This window comes from Taudactylus pleione, unplaced genomic scaffold, assembly GCF_031769625.1.
Source record: "Taudactylus pleione unplaced genomic scaffold, aTauple2 ptg000090l, whole genome shotgun sequence".
NCBI lineage: Eukaryota > Metazoa > Chordata > Amphibia > Anura > Myobatrachidae > Taudactylus > Taudactylus pleione.
The window spans coordinates 5,066,887-5,086,695 of record NW_028284492.1 but is presented as its reverse complement, the minus strand read 5'-3'; the positions used below and the strand labels follow the sequence as shown (position 1 = coordinate 5,086,695).

Below are 19,809 nucleotides of genomic sequence, written 5' to 3'. Positions count from 1 at the left end.
ATTAAAGATACCCTTATGTGAATGTTGATACCTGTTCCCAGGTAAGCTTTTATATAAGAGGGGTCTTGATGTATGTGGCTAATACCTATGCTGATCAGACCGGAAGGGATATAAAAGAAACCTTTATAGGCACTCATCTCCTTGGTGTGAGACGGTGAGGAATTCCAGACAAGAGGATTATCAGGACCGGAAGTGTTAGAGGAACTTTGCGCTTGTGGACCACTCATTTTATGTATATGTACTTTAAAGGATTGGTGACCTAGAGTGTGGACTGAGCAGCAGTTCAGGGGCACTGGTGTCTACAACGTATTTTGTCTATCTACTTGAAAGAACTTGGCAGGGAGATTGTTCCATATATCTTGGAGAACTAACCACAGATCTTCTGTGGCTGTAGGCTTGCTCAAATCCTTCTGTCTCTCCATGTAATCCCAGACAGACTCAATCATGTTGAGATCAGGGCTCTGTGGGGCCATATCATCACTTCCAGGACTCCATGTTCTTCTTTATGCTGAAAATAGTTCTTAATGACATTGACTGTATGTCTGCTGCAGAATAAATTTGGAGCCAATTTGGATGCCTCCCTGATGGTATTGCATGATGGAAAAGTACCTGCCTGTATTTCTCAGTCTTAAGGACCCCATTAGTCCTGACCAAATTCCCAACTCAATTTGCTGAAATGCATCCCCAAACTTGCAAGGACACTCATTTTTATTGTAGCGCTCTACAGCCCTTCGGTGAACAAACTGCCTTCTGTTACAGCCAAATATTTAACATTTTGACTAATCAGCCCAGAGCACCTGATGCCATTTTTCTGCACTACAGTTCCTATGTTTTCGTGCATAGTTGAGTCACTTGGCCTTGTTTCCACGTTGAAGGTAAGGCTTTTTGGCTGCAAGTGATGTAGTTCACATCTGGCCAGACTTCTCCAAACAGTAGATTGGTGTACCTGGCTCCCACAGGTTTCTGAGCTGATGGCACTGCTGGACATCTTCTGATTTCGAAGGGAAGTAAGCATGATGTGTCTTTCATCTGATGCACTAAGTTTCTTTGCCGACTGCTGCGTCTACGGTCCTCAACATTGCCCGTTTCTTTGTGCTTCTTCAAAAGAGCTTGAACAGCACATATTGAAACCCCAGTCTGCTTTGAAATTTTTGCATGGGAGAGACCTTGCTGATTCAGTATAACTACCTTGTGTCTTGTTGCTGTGCTCAGTCTTGCCATGGTGTATGACCTGTGACCAGAAACTGTCTTCCACAACCTCAGAGTTTGGCTGTTCCTCACCCAGTTTTAAGCTTCCTACAAAGCTGTTTCAGTTAATGACTGTGTTTCAAACTACATATGAAAATGGTGATCATTTTCACCTGTTTGGTATGATTGGTTAATTATACGCATGACTATAATCCTACAAAATCCCTGATTTTGTGCAAGTGTACCTAGAAGAATTGATGCTGTTTTGAAAATATTGATTTGATTTAGATTTCTCTTCTGTTCATTCACTTTGCATTTTGTTAGTTGATAAAAAATAAACTATTAACACTTCTATTTTTGAGCCGAATTCAATTCATTGCGAAGATGAATAGCCGCAGTAGGGAGCTCCTGCAGCTATTCAATACAACGCGCTGTGTGCCTTGTCGGGAATTGGTTAGTCAGAGAATGCCAGTGCTCGCGATTTAACCTGGTGTTTAGGCGCGAGAACTGGCATTCTCTGATTAAAGTACTGGGCGCGTAGCTGTTAGCGCCGTGCTAAGCAGTAGAACAACTGTGTGCCCACCACTTTTGTCAGATTTCTCCTCGCATCCCCAGGGGGTGCGAGAAGAAATCCTTTAGCCACCCAAACGCGCGGTGTATTGAATAGCTGCGGGAGATCCCTCCCGCGGCTATTCAGCTTCACATTGAATTGAATTCGGCCCTTTGAAAGCATTCTTACTTTGCAGAATTTTTCCACACCAAGCGACCGCCCGTACACTTGCAGCATAGCCCGCAGGAGGGGGGCGCGAAGTGATCCCCGGCCAGTGGCACCCATGGAAACATGACAAATGATGTTGGTTCAGTGTGTATGAACAACAATCATCTGCAGATCACTCTATCTGCAGATATATATTTTAGGTGTGTATCCAGCTTAAGGGACATGGTTGATTTGCTGTTCCAGGTACTCAACTTAAATGTTAACACCCCCGACCAAGTCCAAAATACATTCAACTGTGCATATGGACACACATATTATAATGAGGCCTAGAATGTTGACATCAAGGAGGGAACTGTTCAATAATTGCATTGTATTAGTGAAGCTTAGTTATTCTGCAGCAAAAGGGGTTGGTGATAACTGTAGACACTCAAAATTCTGAGCAGATCAAATTTGTTTAACTTTGTATGAATTTTTCATCTTTGCAGGATCAGTCTTCCCGAGTCAGAGTATGTGAAGATTTTCAATACAATTAATGGGTATGTCTGTAACACATCTAGCTATTAACATTTTCTGTGTGTAACCTGATCACAAATAAAATGTAAATCATTATTCACATGCTAGGCGGGGGGTTTTCGTGACATGGTTGCATCAGATGTGACCGTGTAGCCTGCAGGTGGCTGCTGGAGGCTAATCTCCCAGCAGCTTCCGGTCTCAGCCGGCCCCTCGGTTGCCCTGGAAACCTCCTCCTGCAGGGCAACAGAAAGGGAGCAATCCTAAAAAGATTGCCAACCACAGCTGCAAAAAGGCTCTCTTCCTGCAGCCCAGGCTCATGGAAGTTGTAGCTTCCCTTCTCTCCCCCGGCCATAGGCATTGGACCAGTCTGGGCTGACTGCACTGCAGCCGACCTGCCTCGTCCTGTTCTCTCCCATCCACCAAACCAGCAGAAAGTCATATCGGACAATCTAGGGACCCCCCAAAAAGTAAATGTGCCCACACACTGGACGACTCGCAAAAGATGCAATGTCGTCAACGATTTCCCTTGAACTTCCAGGGCAACTCACCGGCACTCCTGGACAGACGATATCTTGCTAAACTGTGCAATGTGACTAACGACTGGTCTTGCATCTTTAATGATTTCTAGTGCATCGTTAAGGAGATTGACAGTTCTTACCTGCAGTATGTAAGATCTGAAGATACGACAAATGACCCGCGAGACAGCACATTGGAATGTTATCGTTCCTGGAAGCTGCACGTTTTTAAACGATGTATCGTTCCGATGCATCGTTTTTGTGCAAATCGTGCCTAAAATCGTCCAGTGTGTGGGCACCTTAATCTTGAGATACCACTTGGGTTCCTATTGTTAAGCATTGATATCATATAGTAGAAGAGAAACTCATAAGCTTGGTACACACTGGAGAAACGGTCAACAGTGATTGTGCGTCCACACTATAATGAACCACATAACTATCAGCGTTACGCCATTAATTAACAATGCATTGGCCGCTGGTGATATCGCTAGGTTTGATGTGCAGCACATCAAACCTGGCGACCGTTGCTAGCAACTGCGTGCAAACATGCGTACACACTGAGCGATGTAGGCGATATGTCGTTACGAAACGGCATATCGTCCCGACATTGCTCCAGTGTGTACCTATCTATAGTATACTACATTTATTTTGTTGCTTAATTAAATGCGATGTCACTTATTTTTAATTAGCATTGAAATGGATATTGGCTTGAACAACGTGCACTGAGATCATCAGTGTAATTTGCCTCCTACTTTGCCCTTTTTGCACACTAACTAGCAAATAGGACATCACAAACTTAAGAACCAAATGAAGTTTACACAGGAAAATGAGTTAGAAGAACCTGATGTGTTATCTTGCTCTATTTCTAAAGCTTGTCAAAATCACTTTATTTAAAACAGTTAAGCCACGTACACACTGGCCGATATTTTGAAAGATAACGATATTGTTATCGCTCAATCGTTCACAGTATCGTCCAGTGTGTATGAACGATATTGTTAACTGTGGGCCTGATTCAGAGCCGGACGCTATTTGTGGTCGTTCGTTCTGAAAAAAGGGGTGGCTATTCAAATGAACCGTTCGCTCTTTGCGGTCTGTTCACGCCTCTATGTCTGAACGAGCGAACAAAACTTGCGGTCGTTTTTTTGGAAACTACGCCCCCCTGGCCGCTCGCATCCTACGTCATGTCCGCTATTTATTAGATTAATCGAGTACATCAACCAGCGTATGAACTGTTCGCTATTCTTGTGGTTGGTTTTTCCTACCGCAATCTTGCGAGCAGTTCTGACTATAAAATAACCCAGTGACGTGGTCAATGACGCTGCTGTATTAATATTGCACACCCATAAAACGCCCGTTTTGACCTTTAAGCATGCCTGCGTTCTGATCTCCACTCCCCGTTTTCAAGCACCTTCCCCTGTTACCACCCACATACACCTACTCCTGTCACTCAAAATAGCAGGCATTCGCTATTTAGCGAACAAACGATTTTCGGCCGCACTGACTGGTTCGCGCATGCGTATTACGATCTGTACGCATGCGCAGTTGGGCAAACATCGCTCGGAACGAACGAGCGGCCGCTTACGAGCGGCTCTGAATCAGGCCCTGTGTACGCTCCCACGGATTGTTAACGATATCTTTCATCGCCTGAACATGCAGGCCAAGCTGACGATATCGTCAGGTTGGGCATGTTCAGGAAAGCTGCCGGTGGCGTCACTGAACGATATTGTTAACGATATTGAGCCTGGCAAGCACTTAACGATTTGCTCCATGAGCGATATCGTTAAGTGTGTATGTGCCTTAAAAGTTGCCACACAAAAATTACTTTGGACAATGATTTATACTAGTATATTTATAGAATAGAAAACTAGGAATATTATGTATTAGTTGACCCAAATAACAATGGGGGTCATTCAGACAGTACGCTCGCAAGTGGGTCGATGTTCCCCACTGCGCATGTGCACGACGGAGGGAGCTCCGTCGTGCGCATGTGCGAGACCCGACGAGCGAAGGACTTTCCTTCACTCGGAGTGTCTCATCAAAGGGGGCGTGCTGTTGATGGTGACTGACAGCACGCCCCCTTTGGTGGGCGTGCCTGCCAGACGGAGGCGTTCCCAAGGGAACGCCTACCGTCTGAAGCCGGCCCCACTGACATCACTAGTGATGTCAGTGGGAGTGATTTTGGCTCTGATAGAGCCAAAATCACTCCTGGCCTTGCGGTTGAGAAACCCAACCGCAGGCTTTCACTCACAGTTCCGATGGTCGCGATGGTCAAGACCATCGCGACCATCATTTTGCACGCTCGTATATGCTGTGGGTGGTGACCCTCAGCTATACGAGCGTCCAGGAGGACGCTCCATATTAATGGAGGTGGGCCCTGATTCAGAGCGAGCGCTCTGGTCAGAGTGTCCGGCTCTGAATCAGGGCCAATGTCCTTAATAATTGCACTTTGTAAAGTTTAACCTTCTGGTGCCTATTTATTAAAGAAAGTAAAACATATATGATCTGCTTTGCTATTCTAAAGTATCATAATTGTCATGAAGAAAAAAATACTTATAGAAATAATTTTTTTTATTACAATTTACCCATTCCACCTTTTTATATGTTACCTTCTAGGATTCTTCTTCCAGGGGGTGGCGTCGATCTTAAATATTCTGAATATGCAAGAGTGTCCAACATATTCTATAACCTGGCCATAGCGGTAATTTTATTACTAAAGTATATAATTTACAGCATAATTGTATGAAGCAGTTGCTTTATTGAGGTAAAAAAATATATACATTCCATATGTTTCTGGTCAAAGCTATAAATTAAATTTTATTTTTCTTCACCTCAACTTTTGCATTATAACCTGCAAAAATATCATTCTATGTATGTGTATCGTTTGTATGTAGCATATGTGTATATATATATATATATATATATATATTTATATATTCTATATCTAACATGAATCAAACACCCTGTTCTCATCCCAAAAGGCCCCCATACATCAGCAATTGAGTACAGCAATCGTGCAATTTGCAATCGATTGTGTATAAAAATCTTTCCCTTTTTCAATCGATTGCAGAATTGCCACAATCGATTGAAAAAGGGAAAGATTTTTATACACAATCGATTGCAAATTGCACGATTGCTGCAATCAATTGCTGATGTATGGGGGTCTAAAGCCTTGTGATGCCCTTTTATCATTAGAATGTGTATGAATGTGTATCACAGGATATATAATTAGAAGTTGGTGAAACAATGCAATAGGATTTATATTGCACATCAGCTGTTTATATTTTTGTACACATAACAAAACATTACTGAGTGTTCCTGCCCCGTACATAGGATATGGATATATATTTACATAATTGCAAAGCTCATATTACATAATTACATAGAGAATACAGTGGGGAGGTAGCCCTGCTCATGAGAGCTGACAATCTGGAGGGGCTATGGGCGAGCATGAAGAGGGTGAAGGGAGCAGGGTTTTGGAGGGCAGAGGCTGTCCGCTCGCAAGTGGGTCGATGTTCTGGACTGAGCATGCGCACGACGGAGGGAGCTCCGTCGTGCGCATGCGCCAGACACGACGAGCGAAGGAATGTCCTTCGCTCGTTGTGTCTGATCAAAGGGGGCGTGCTGTCGATGTTGATTGACAGCACGCCCCCTTTGGTAGGCGTGCCGGGGGCGTGCCTCCCGTCAGAAGCCGGCCCACTGACATCACTAGTGATGTCAGTGGGAGTGATTTTGGCTCTGATAGAGCCAAAATCACTCCGGAGCTTGCGGTTGAAAACCTCAACCGCAGGCTCCGGCTCGCAGTTTCGATGGTCGCGATGGTGAACACCATCGCGGCCATCAAACTGCACGCTCGTATAGCCTGTGGGTGGTGACCCACAGCTATACGAGCGTCCAGGAGGACGCTCCATTTTCATGGAGGGCGGCCCTCATTCAGAGCGTGCGCTCTGCTCAGAGCGTACGGCTCTGAATGAGGGCCTAAATCTGAACCTGCTGCCATAATAATAATTATAGTTAATTGAGCAACATTGATCCCTTGGTAAGCGATAGCCTAGGCAAAATGCCATAACATTTGCAAACAATGATGTGTGTATCTTTCTGTTGCAAATGTTTGTTGTGAGTTGTATTCTTCCATGTATATTCAATTTCCTTCCTCTCTAGCACAGGTTCTCAAACTCTGGACCTCATTCAGAGCCGCTCGCAAAAAAGCAAGCGCTCGCTCTGAATGAGGGCGGCCACTTTGTTTTTAGAAGCCGGCCTCCTGGCCACTCACTAAGCTGTGTGTTACCATCCACAGGTTTAGCGAGCGGCCAGGTGATGTCGCGTTGGTCAAGACCATCGCGACCATCGGGGCTTGCGATGAGACCCTTGTGGTAGGTTCTCGTCTGCCGCAAGCCCCGGTTAGCTTCACTGCTGATATCAGTAGGGCCGCCTACAAACGGCAGGCGTTTCTTCAGGAGTCCGGCCAACCCCACCCCCCCCACCCCGCCTACAAAACGGGGCGAGCTGTCGATCAAGATCGAAAGCCGCCCCGTTTGTAGCGAGCCCCGGAGTGAGTGAATTTGTCATTCGCTCCGGGGCTTGCGTACTGCGAGCGCTGCGGTGCGCAGGCCCTCACCATTGACCCGCTTGCGAGCGCATAGCACTTGCGAGCGAGTCTGAATGAGGTCTTCTGGGCCTGATTCAGAGCCGCTCTTAAGCGGCCGCTCGTTCGTTCCGAGCGATGTTTGCCCAACTGCGCATGCGTACGGATCGTAATACGCATGCACGAACCAGTCAGTGCGTCCAAAAATCGTTTGTTCGCTAAATAGCGAATGCCTGCTATTTTGAGTGACAGGAGGAGGCGTATGTGGGTGGTAACGGGGGAAGGTGCTTGAAAACGGGGAGTGGAGATCAGAATGCAGGCGTGCTTAAAGGTCAAAATGGGCGTTTTATGGGTGTGTATAATTAATCGGCAGCGTCATTGACCACATCACTGGGTTATTTATAGTCAGAACTGCTCGCATGATTGCGGTAGGAAAAACCAACCACAAGAATAGCGAGCAGTTCATACGCTGGTCGATGTACTCGATTAATCTAATAAATAGCGGACATGACGTAGGATGCGAGCGGCCAGGGGGCGTAGTTTTCAAAAAAACGACCGCATGTTTTGTTCGCTCGTTCAGACCTAGAGGCGTGAACAGACCGCAAAGAGCAAATGGTTCATTTGAATAGCCACCCCTTTTTTCTGAACGAGCGAGCACAAATAGCGTCCGGCTCTGAATCAGGCCCTCTGTCCTCAGGACACCAAACAGTACATGTTTTCCAGGCCTCCTCACAGAATCACAAGTTAAATAATTTATAACCACCTGTGGATTTTTTAAAATGTGTCAGTGAGTAATGAATACACCTGTGCACCTGCTGGATGACCTGCAAAACATGACTTGTGTGGGGTCCTGAGGACCAAGTTTGAGAACCACTGCTCTATAGTATTCATTGCTCAGTATTTATGCTTTTATCCACTAGATGGTTTTCGGCACAAGTTATTATATTAAGTAAAACCTGCTCACTAAATAGTATTTGCAAATGTATTTAATAAGGGGCACCTCCAGGTAATAATCACATAAAGTTTCCCAACTCCAACATGAACAATGGCCTTCATGGCACACGTGCCCCTGCTGATACCTCTCTCCCCAAAGTCTCAGTGAATTTAGAATTTAAGTCAATGTGCAGTTTGGATGTTATAAGCTAATTGCAATAGCCCCCTGTGACTTTATTTATTAGTGGAGGGAGGTTTTTATTTTTTGCATTACATTAACAAAATGATGTATGTGAATGTTATTTATATGCTTTGTTCTGATGTTTACTGGTGTTTTAATAGTGTACATTTTCCTTTTCCCGCAGGCCAATGACAAAGGGGACTACTTTCCTATATGGGGAACATGTTTAGGGTTTGAAGAACTGACCGTTCTCACAAGCGGAGAACTTCTACTAACACTGACCGAAACAGATGACATATCATTGCCACTAAACTTTACCAATGGTATATAGTTTTCTAGATGCAGTATTTCTAAGTTTGGCCACCTCCATACACAGTGATGTTCAATGCTGGCGGATGTTGATTCTCCCTATACCAATCTCCTCTATTGTCCATACAAAATGAGGAGTTCTTTATGAGCAGTGTCCAGCAATGAATAAACATCCCAAATGAGACACATAGTAGTGAAAACCCCCTACATGTTTCTCCTGAAGCTGATATTTAGGATAACATCGCTCCAGAAGGTGAGAGCTCCCCCCTCGCATGCACAGAGCATTGGGAGCAGTAAAAGCATAATGCACCGGTAACAGGAGGGGTGTTAGTCCAGGCACTGGCAGACCCCCATTCTGCTGTCACTGCTCCCCAGTGCAGGTGAGGGGGGGACGCTCTCCTGTTCCTAGCAGCCACTGAAAGCTCTACAGCACAGTTACTAGACTGACAATTAAGAACATTATAGCATAGATTAATATTTTTATTTTTTTCAATGAATTTATATTGAATTGTGTTTCTTTTCTAGGTGCATACAGCAGCAAATTATTCCGACATATTCCACGACCATTATATAAGGCTCTCTCCAATATGCCTATAACAGCAAACTTCCACTCCTGGAGTCTCTCTATGCAGGTACATACAATTTGCTCAGATCCGAGTCCTTTAAACTCTAGATAACAAATACAGATGACTTGTCATGCTGCAGAGTCTATTACTGGGCTCATTAGGCTTACATTGTACATTTTGTCCATGTAACTACAGTTTCAGTCGGGTATTAGCAAGGGTTATTGGGTAGCTCCAGATGTGTCCTCAAACACCAAGCCTCAATACGCCATGTGTCGCGAGACGCTTTTGCGCTGCATAGCATCTTTTTCTTTAAGTTTTGGTCTTTTTTCGCAATGTAGACCATGCAAACACCAATAAATCTACCAGAGACGACAAGCTGTGACTGTAACCGCACAGGATTAAGCCTCAGATATAGCACAATGGAACTTGGTGTGAAATAAATGCTGCTGCATTGTGGCACTTTGTACACCGATTTAGACTCCTTCGCACACAGATGTACAAGTGTCGTATATCAAATGACTCAGTACAGTCTTGTTAAGCGGTTTTGTCACATTGCATTGCCACTAAGATGCACATTTGAGTGAAATAAATGCTCTGCGTTAGCCGAAACGCATGAGGCCCGTTAAGCCAAGAAGGGCTGTTTGGTGCCACTGCGGAAATAGTACATGAGGACACATCTGTCGTTAGACCGGTATTTTTAGTGTAAAAAAAATTGCTAATAACCTGCTTATAGAATACTACAGAACACCTAATATAAAAATAGGATATTTATTACATAAGAAAAATAATGATAATTGAACCATAAAAGAAGAGCTGTTAAAATCCAACTTCACTTTAAAAGAGCAGGTAACAACATCCACATTTTTTGAATAGAAATATGCTAAATTTAATTTACCAGTCTGACGAGTGCGGTAGGGACAGTTCAGGTTAGAGTTTGTATCTGTCAGACTTGGTTACAGGATAATAGTCCCCTGACTCTGACTATGAGGACCAGCGCTAGCAGAGAACCACAAGGGGCGGTTTGCAGCGAGGAGAGCTGCAGAGGAGGCAAGAAGGACAGTCAGAGTATGAGGGTACAGAGACAGCCCCTGTGATCCTATACTAATATACTACATTGTGGTCATCCTCCAATACGCAGGCTCCTCATTCTGTCCTACACAGCACAGCCAGGCATTAATGTGCAGACAATTTTACGTTCCATAAGTAAATACTGAGAAACCTGCACCCAGTTATAGAACAACCCTATTTTGGAAATCTTCTTACTGTGCCAGAAGTTTTTGTGGGTCACCTATAAAATGGGTGACCCAAAAACAAAATTGAGGTATTGTTTGCCGACCTTATTGACCATATTCGTCAATATTGTTCCAATAATAAGGTTATAATTGTAAATGCCCTCAGAACCTTTCTTACTTTCCTGTCTGTAAAATTGTACAGAGCTCTATACTCCCCAAACATAAATCTCTTATTCCCTGGGTGGGCTACACACCAGACCTACCAACTGTGAGTGTGACACATAACCATTGTGTGAGTGGCACTATCTAGTTGCTTTTTGGCTTTCATGGGAAAATAAAACTACATTGCAGATCCCTCTGTGCCCCTCGGGATAGAAAATAGTCTGGGGTCTCCTTTTACCTGCTGCTAAAACTTGGATAAAAGCTGCGTATGGATAGCAAATACATAAGTGTACACAGTTGAAATTATGCCCTTGGGCAAACCGCAAAGGCTTAAAACAGCGGCTGCTCAAAACAACATTAAACAGGGGAGAATACTGCTATCTACAGCCAAGAACCGATGGTGTTTTGAAATCTAGAAGGATGAGTGATGCTAAAATGCTAAGTTATCCACACTGAGTGGCTGGTGTGAGGTGGGCACACGCTGGTCACCCATGCTCAAAATAGACCCCCTTCTCAGCTTTAAGTTCTACAATGGGGCCCAGTGATTCACTGCACCACTCCTGCCATGAAAATAGTGGCATCCCTCATTTACCAGACTGACAATGCCTTTGAGACAGGGGCTCCCAGACCTTTGTGATTTAGGATCTCTTTTGTATATTCTAAATATCAGGGATGGGGAACCTCCTGCCCAAGGGCCTTATAAGGCCCTAGTTATCATTTGGTCTGGCCCTCAGAGATTTTTTCTGCTAGCCTCATTTGGCTAGCAGGGTGCCTAGAATGGCATCCTGCAGCCAGAATCTATGCAGCAGTGCCACCTGGAGCGTCCTTAGGATGCTTCAGACGGTCACACTGCTGCCCACAAAGCTCCCCGGAATATCCTCAGGATGCTCCGAGCATTGCTGTAATTACTAGCGATTGTGGCCCCGCCCCCATGTGACATCACGCGGAGGGGGCATGGCCTAAACCAGGCTCGCAAATAATGTTTTATATATCAAAATGGCCCTCGGCAGAAAGTAGGTTCCCCACCCCTGCTATATATGGTAAATTTCCATCTTATATTTTGGGCCTAAAGCCCACGTACTGGTGTAAATCTATTCAACTGAGTATATGGATAGTGAGGTCCTGGCTCCCTACAACCCAAAATCTCCTGTTCATTTTCCCATCATTCTCTTATTTTGCAAATAGGTTATAATCTGTCAAATAGCGCCCATGGATAAATGACTAATGAATGAACTATTCCAAAGCTAAACCACTTATTGAATAGAAATGCACTAACACAGTGTTGGCTAACCTTGACACTCCAGCTGTTATGGAACTACATAACCCAGCATGCACTGCTACAGTTTTGCTATTAGGGCATGCTAAAACTGTGGCAGGGCATGCTGGGATATATAGTTCCACAACAGCTAGAGTGTCAAGGTTAGCCAACACTGCACTAACATAATACAAACCATTTATTAAAGCTATACCTCCCTGACAAACTCCTATTTAGAAAGAAACCTCCCTCACGATCTGGGAGCTGCATGTTGTGTAGTCAACTCCACAAAGTAGTGCTAACCCACACACACACACACACACACACTTACAGCACCCTATAACACCTGCAGTAGTGATGAATGCCTTTTACATCCCAATGCAGGTGTGAAATGCCTCCAAAAAAACAGCATTTATGGGGTTAACATACCTAAATATATGTGTGACTGCATGCAGGTGGATAATAAGCTTTTAAGTATATAATGCAGTAGAGAGAGTTCCATCATTGTCTTCCTCTTAAAGATTATGGTTACTGACTTATTCATGTTTTTTTTTTTAATTGTTCCTTAAGTATATCCTCTTCCCAAAAGTGCTACTAATACTAGCACTTACAGTCTATGCTGGTAGTAGCAGTGTCAGGCAGGAAGGCAGGCAGCGTGGGGCAACCTCGGGAACCTGCTGTCAGCACTAAGCTAAGGCACTTCCCTATTAGTGTCACCAGCCCAGCCTGACCTAGCCTAGTGCACACAGGATATTATGGGTAACATATACCTCACTCAACAGAGATTTTGCACGCACGCACAGTACTTTACAAAAATAACTTGCACGTGTGTTCATCTTGTATGTGAGCCATTATGGGTTGGTTATGGGATCCCGGCGGTTGGGATACCGACAGTGGTATCCTGACGCATACAGGCAAGTACCCTAACCCTCCTCGTAACCCATCTTTTCCACAGCCTAACCCTCCTCTACTGCAACCTAACTCCTAAACCTAACCCTGCCCCTAGTGCCTAACTCCTAAACCTAACCCTGCCCCTAGTGCCTAACTCCTAAACCTAACCCTGCCCCTAGTGCCTAACTCCTAACCCTAATACTTACCGTCGTGATTCTGGAGCCGGGATTCCGGAGCTTGTATTCTTACCACTGGCAGCCTGACTGCCAGGATGCCGACTCCAATGAGCCCCTAGCTCTAATAACTAGGGGAGGGGGAGAGGTTACTTTTCTAGATGTCATTTGGGGGATATTTTTCATCTTTTACATACATCAATTCATTTTTAAGACATTAAGGAGCCAGAAATGTTATCTGAGAAGCTAATAAGATTCATTGCATGAACTGCAGTACGTTCCTGAAATACATTAGGATTGTGTTTGTCTATTTCTTTGTCTATATTGCTTATTTTTGCTTGTATTAATGTCACCTCTGTCTTTTTTTTTTTTATTATTATTGAACAGAATTTTACAGCAAATGATAAACTGAGAAATTTCTATAATGTTTTATCTACAAACTTTGATGGCACTTTGGAATTTATATCTACCTTTGAAGGTAATGACTGGACTTTGTTAGAGTCTTATAGGTTTATTTGAGCCATTAAAGCTGGGCATACACGTGCAGATAAAATGTCTGTCGGTCTGGCAGGAATTTTATCTGGCAGCCTGCCAGCCTCAGATGTCCGCGGCATACACTGAGATTTCTCACAGTGTATTAGCCCGACATCTGCGCTCCGCCCCTGGGGGAGGAGACATTTCCCTGTTCCTTCCTTGGGAAGGAACACAGGAAATGTCTGTCTGTCGGCCATGGCTGGGCATACACTGCCCGATGCGGCCGACAGTTACCTCTTAAATATCGCATCGGGCGGGTATGCTGGACAATCCGGCATGCCAGACTGAGCAATATTTAACCCTCGGTCGCCCGCACGCTACAATTATCTGGCCGATCCGCGGATATCGGTCGGATCGCCCCGATAATTGTAGCGTGTATGGCCAGCTTTAGTTATGTAGAAAGAGATGCAGTTTATGCATAGGATCTATGCCTCAGACAGGATTTTATTCTTTCTCTCATGGCAGAAAGGAAGGGAATTGGGGAAAAATAAATATATTTAGGAACTTGTTTACCAGTGTTTGGCCAGTCATTCATTTACATTTATTTTCTGACATATATTTTTATGCCTATTTAACATTAAAACTAGTAAAGAAAAAAAAAAGTTGATATTGAGTGTTTCCCGTCACTCTAAAATCTGTACTAGGCAAAATAATTTTGCCAATGTGTTCACATGACACACAATACATGACAATGGTTAAGGGCACCTTTTGTAATAACCGTGCAAGGACTGCACTCTTTACACCGCTGTACCACATACACCTATCCTCATATAGCGCCAATTAGCCCCGTTTAGTGCGCCACAGACTTTGCCACTTAGCTGCACAAAACACTAATCCTAGCATACTATTAGGGGTATTCAATATGGGTGCGATAACATCGTTTTTTGCGTTAATATCGCACTTTTTAATGTTTTTGCGTTAATATCACTGGTTTTAGTTTTACATCCTATTCAATTTCAAAGACTTATCGTAGTTTTGACAAGTCTTTGATAAAAAACGGTGATAACTTTTCACCATTGAATAGGTGTCGAAAAAAAGTGCAGAATTGGGGTTTAGGGGTGTAGGCTTAAAAAAAAATAGCCTGCACCCCTGAGATTGACATTTTAAAAAAGAACTGTGTCAAAAAAAGTTTAAAAAAAAAATAGGGACACCCCAAAAAATGAATTTAAAAATTGGGGTGCAAAAAAAAAAAATGGGAAAAAATTGTTAAACAATAGGGAAATAGGTTCAGGGCTATTCTGCAAGTAAGCGGCAGATGTTTTCTAGAATAGAATTATAGCGGCAGGTGCACAAATGCAGAATTTAAAAAAAATTACTTTAGGGACACCAAAATATGCTAGTACCCATTTTCATGTACCCCAAATTTGATGGGACCACTAAAAAAAACGAAAAAAAATAACCTAAGTGCTCTTCTGCATAACTTCTTCAATGTCGGGAAAATGTGACCTGCTACGGCTATTTAAATCCCCGACTTTCAATTAAAGGCTAAAACGGGGGTATCCATAGTGTTCCCCCATGTTTTTACAACTTTAGGGGGTCTTACAATTATTTTAAGGAAAAATTCGTAACTTTACGCAAATCCAACTTCGGAGTTTCCCGTTTTCGTTAATTTGATATTGAATATGGGGATAAACGGGAGCGCGCACCATACCTTTATGCAGAAAAAAACTCTGATATGAAACGTTAACTTCGCCAGGGAAGTTAACCTTTCATATTGAATACCCCTCTATAAGCGAACTAAGATGCAAAGTTGAGGAGAGTACACCATCTAGGTATCATACGAGTGACCTGCACCATGGGTTCTTATCTTTCATCTGTGACTTTATACCGATGCCTCTGCAACAAAAAAACCTTAATGTAAGTACCTAGCACACCATTTGCATACTAAGGGCCGTATTCAATTAGCGGCAAAAACGACCGATTTCGCCCAAAAAACTGCAACATTTTCACACAAAAGAACAGGTGAAAACGGCAACAGGTGAAAAAGCTGGAGAAGTTTTCTCCATCCCAGATCAGGAGAAAAAAAATGCAAAATCCCTATTTTTGGCTAAAAATTTAGGGATTTCTTTCAAAACCCTTTGGACACCCCCCTTTTTCCCCCCGATAATTTATCATTAGAGGGGGGGTTGTTCAAAGGGTTCTGAAAGAAATCCTAACATTTTTAGCCAAAAATAGGGATTTTGCATTTTTTTTTCTCCTGGCCTGGGATGGAGAAAACTTTTCTTTTTCGCCTGTTGCCGTTTTTGCCTGTTTTCTGGCAGCCATTTTCGCCAATGGCGAAAAAAACTTAAATTTTCGCCGCTAATTGAATATGGCCCTAAGACGCAAAAGTGACGAAAAACTTTGCAGCAGGGAAACCGCGTTCGGCGTCTCGCTCCATATAGTGCAAAAGGGATAGGTGTATGGGGACACATCTGTATGTGTGTTTTCACATTTTGACATTGTACGAGTATTATCCATCACTGTTTATTTTACTGGACTGCCCTGAGATCAGGTATTTCTCCTACAGGGAAGCTAGCCCATATAGCATCATCAAGCCCATGTCCACCTCTGTGAACGCTAATGGCATGTAGAAAACCATTAGCATCATCATAAATGTCACCCCACCTATTAATGATGCAGATGCTATTATCAATTTAAGCCATGCTTGCCGACTATCTGGCTGCCCCTTCCGGGAGGGAGCAGCCAGATCGGCTTGAGTGGGGGGCGTGGCCAGCAGATGGGGGCGGGGCCGGCCAGACTACAAGAGTTGGGCGGGCGGAGCAGGGGGCGGAGCCACGCGATCGCGTCATTTTGGCCCCGCCCCGCTACACACTGCCGATATTACAGGCAGTGTGAAGCAGGGGGCGGGGCCAAAATGACGCGAATCTGCGTGAATCACGTCACAGGCCCCCCCGCTGCCGAGGAGCTTCTCGTAATTGCGGTGGGGGGTAGGAAGGGTCGGCAGCTGCCGGGAGACTTGCCTGCCTTCCCGGGAGGTCGGGAGCGGCACCCGATTTTTGGGAGGCTCCCGACCAAATCGGGAGGGTAGGCAAGTATGATTTAAGTCCATGTTGACTTTTCATACCTCATTTCTCATCTGATATATATAATATCCCCTCTAATATGTGTTATGGGGTATCCTACACATAGCATTGTCAGTATTATTGTCCATGTGGCACTCTCTAATCCTCCCCATCTCTGTTTTCTCGCTCGTTATTTCCAGTCTGTCTTGTTCGTTCTGTATTTTGTTCCACTCGCCTATTGTGTTCTTCTCTCTCTTGTTCTCTTTTTCTGTGACCCTCCCTCCCTCCCCCATTCTAAGCTTTTTTATTTTTTTCCAATGACCAATATTTTGCAGCTCGTAATTACCCATTTTATGGAGTCCAGTGGCACCCTGAAAAAAATCCATTTGAATGGAGGATAACCTCAGATATATCGCATACGGCTGAAGCTGTGCATGTGGCTTATTATATGTCTGAATTCTTTGTTAAAGAAGGTAAGAGCATCAATATGAGTCACCTTGTACTACACTGGCATGTGCTAATGTAGGCTGCCTCTGTTTTTTTTCTATTTGCCCAGTTTATTAGGTGCACCTATCTGTCCCATGTAATGCTCTCCTCAGGCACTAACAACATCACTTGTGCAGAAAGAGGGCTTACAGTTATTCATCTAACATTAGTCATCTAACATCTCAGAACCGCAGCAGGTTAAAAATAATATAACAATGTTTGGCTTTTTCTCAAGGCTGACATAGAGCAACATTTCAATGCAATCATTGTCAGTCACTTGCCTGCCTCTCTTTACGCAGCAGTCTATGCATCTGTGAATAGGCAAGAAAACACCATGCCACAAGGCTTTAAAAGTACTGTGGTTATTACAGGAACATGACCTAGCTATGCTTAATCCTTCAGCCATCCCAGTATCAGACTTCATTCCAATCCAGGATATGTGTGGCAAAACTAGTTAATTTTAAGTAGAGATCCACCACAAGCTAATTTGCAACAACTGGGTATGGATTGCTATTCATGCTGGCAAAGGCCTGTATTCCTGTGTTACATGTTTGCATCTATTCTTGATTCATTTAGGCAATTACGGCTATTGGGGGATACTCTCTACTTTACTGAGTAGAGGACAAAATGTCCTCTATTTGATACACACTATGGCATATATAGTGTTTATATATTGGTCCCTTCCGTTATTCTGTATTGTGTTTATTGTAAGCTTGCGAGCAGGACCCTCTTACCTCTTTGTCTATCTGCTATTACCCAGTCTTGTTTTGTTACTGTTCTATTTTATTCCAAATTGTAAAGCGCAATGAAATAAGCTGGTGCTATATAAGTAAATAAATGTTAATAAATAAAGTATAAACCCCTTCCTTCATACTGTGTGTATATATATATATAATTATAGCCCCATTCCTTCATACTGTAAGTTCTTCTATAGGCCCCTATGTATGAGGACCAGTAGTGCAATTTTTGCTAGTTGTATTCCCATAATGAAGGAGACCATAGCCCCTGTTGGCATTGCCAGTTGCACAGCTCTAACACATAATACTGCTGCAGGCACACGGGCAGAGCTAGTGGTGTATATGCCTGTGTTCACAGTATGAAGAGCGTACCATGATTTACTCTTTAATTAGTAATCATTTAAGAATCAATTTGCCAGTACTCTTAAGCATTCAGTATCAATGTAGGGTGTAGCTTGAACATTGCCAAATAGACTATGACAGTGGTTCCCAAACTTTCTTGAATCATGGTGCCCTCGAGTATCAGCATTTTATTCATGTTATTACTTGCACCCATAGGCCAAAAGTTTCTCATTGAGAAATTCAGCAAAAATTATTAAATTAAGTAAATTGTGTTTGCCTGTCACATTGAACATAAATAATTTAATTTGGTCCTGGACCACTAAATCATGGCACCCCAGTTGGGAAACACTGGGCTATGATCTATTTGATCCAGGCTTAGGTGTTTTTTTTTCTATTTATATCTTTATTGTTTAAAACCTCTATAACATAATACAGTATAGTATATTAGCTAATTAAAAAATACAACCTAGAGTAATTGAGCAGAATAGAGTCTATGCTCCTTGAGCATCTGACAATCCAAAATTTGTTTATTATGTTGACTTTAGAAATAACTTGGATAGGCTGGGCCATATTTGCTAAATACTATAAATACATTTTTGAAATACTAATTGCCTCTTTTTTATGTTTATAGCCAGGAAAAGTCAACATCGGTTTTTAGAGGAAGAAGAAACAGAACATCCATTAATATATAATTATTGCCCAATGTACACTGGAAACATATCTGTCTTTGAGCAAATGTATTTCTTTTAAAGCTTCTACAGTGTACAGTTAATGTGGTGCAGCCTGTTGTGAGAATATATTATTGCTGAGCACTTGGTGTTATTTGCAGCTAATGCAAAATCATATAAAGCGTCATATTTAATTTTTCTTAGTAATTGGGCAAAATTTACTAAGCGGTGGTTTGACGGCGGGTTCTATTCCATTCTAAACCTCATCGGTTTGGTGGCGGGTTCTATTCTGTTCCAAACCCCGGGGGTTTGGATACGGTTTTGCAGCGGTTTCTATTCTATTCTAAAGTGTGTATTGACTGTATTTTGGCACCGGTTTAGCTGGTAAATCTGCAGATTTACTAAGGCCAAAACCGCTGCAAAACTGCCATCAAAACACATTTTAGAATAGAATAGATCAGGGCTGTCATTTAGAAACTGCTGCAAAACCGCCACCAAACCCCCGGGGTTTAGAACCAAATAGAACGTGCCACCAAACCGCTGGGGTTTAGAATAGAATAGAACCCGCCATCAAACCGCCGCTTAGTAAATTTTGCCCATTAACTCAGTTCTACTGTATTTACAAAAGAGTCACCATTCCTTCACATTTTTATTTAATTTACAGAGTTATATGTTGATTTTAAAAGGTCAAGCTGTATGTGTTACGGATATGGTAACACTGAAAGTAAACATGTATTACCCATACGCATCATGGGAGGGTGTTATATCTCCTACTGAATGTATTTCTTGTGTCACTCCATAAAGGGTCTTGTTACAATT

At 43.1% G+C, this 19,809-nt stretch overlaps 1 protein-coding gene across 1 annotated transcript in view; it reads left to right on the top strand.

Annotated features, from left to right (window-relative positions):
- GGH (gamma-glutamyl hydrolase) overlaps positions 1-19,468 on the top strand; it is a 31,949-nt gene extending 12,481 nt beyond the window's left edge. The window contains exons 3-9 of the mRNA XM_088469318.1: positions 2,392-2,442; positions 5,548-5,632; positions 8,815-8,953; positions 9,465-9,571; positions 13,606-13,696; positions 17,093-17,230; positions 18,954-19,468. Coding sequence (XP_088325444.1) covers positions 2,392-2,442; positions 5,548-5,632; positions 8,815-8,953; positions 9,465-9,571; positions 13,606-13,696; positions 17,093-17,230; positions 18,954-19,072 — 730 coding nt within the window. The 3' untranslated portion in view covers positions 19,073-19,468. The remainder of the gene's footprint in view (positions 1-2,391; positions 2,443-5,547; positions 5,633-8,814; positions 8,954-9,464; positions 9,572-13,605; positions 13,697-17,092; positions 17,231-18,953) is intronic.
- The last annotated feature ends 341 nt before the right edge of the window (positions 19,469-19,809 follow it).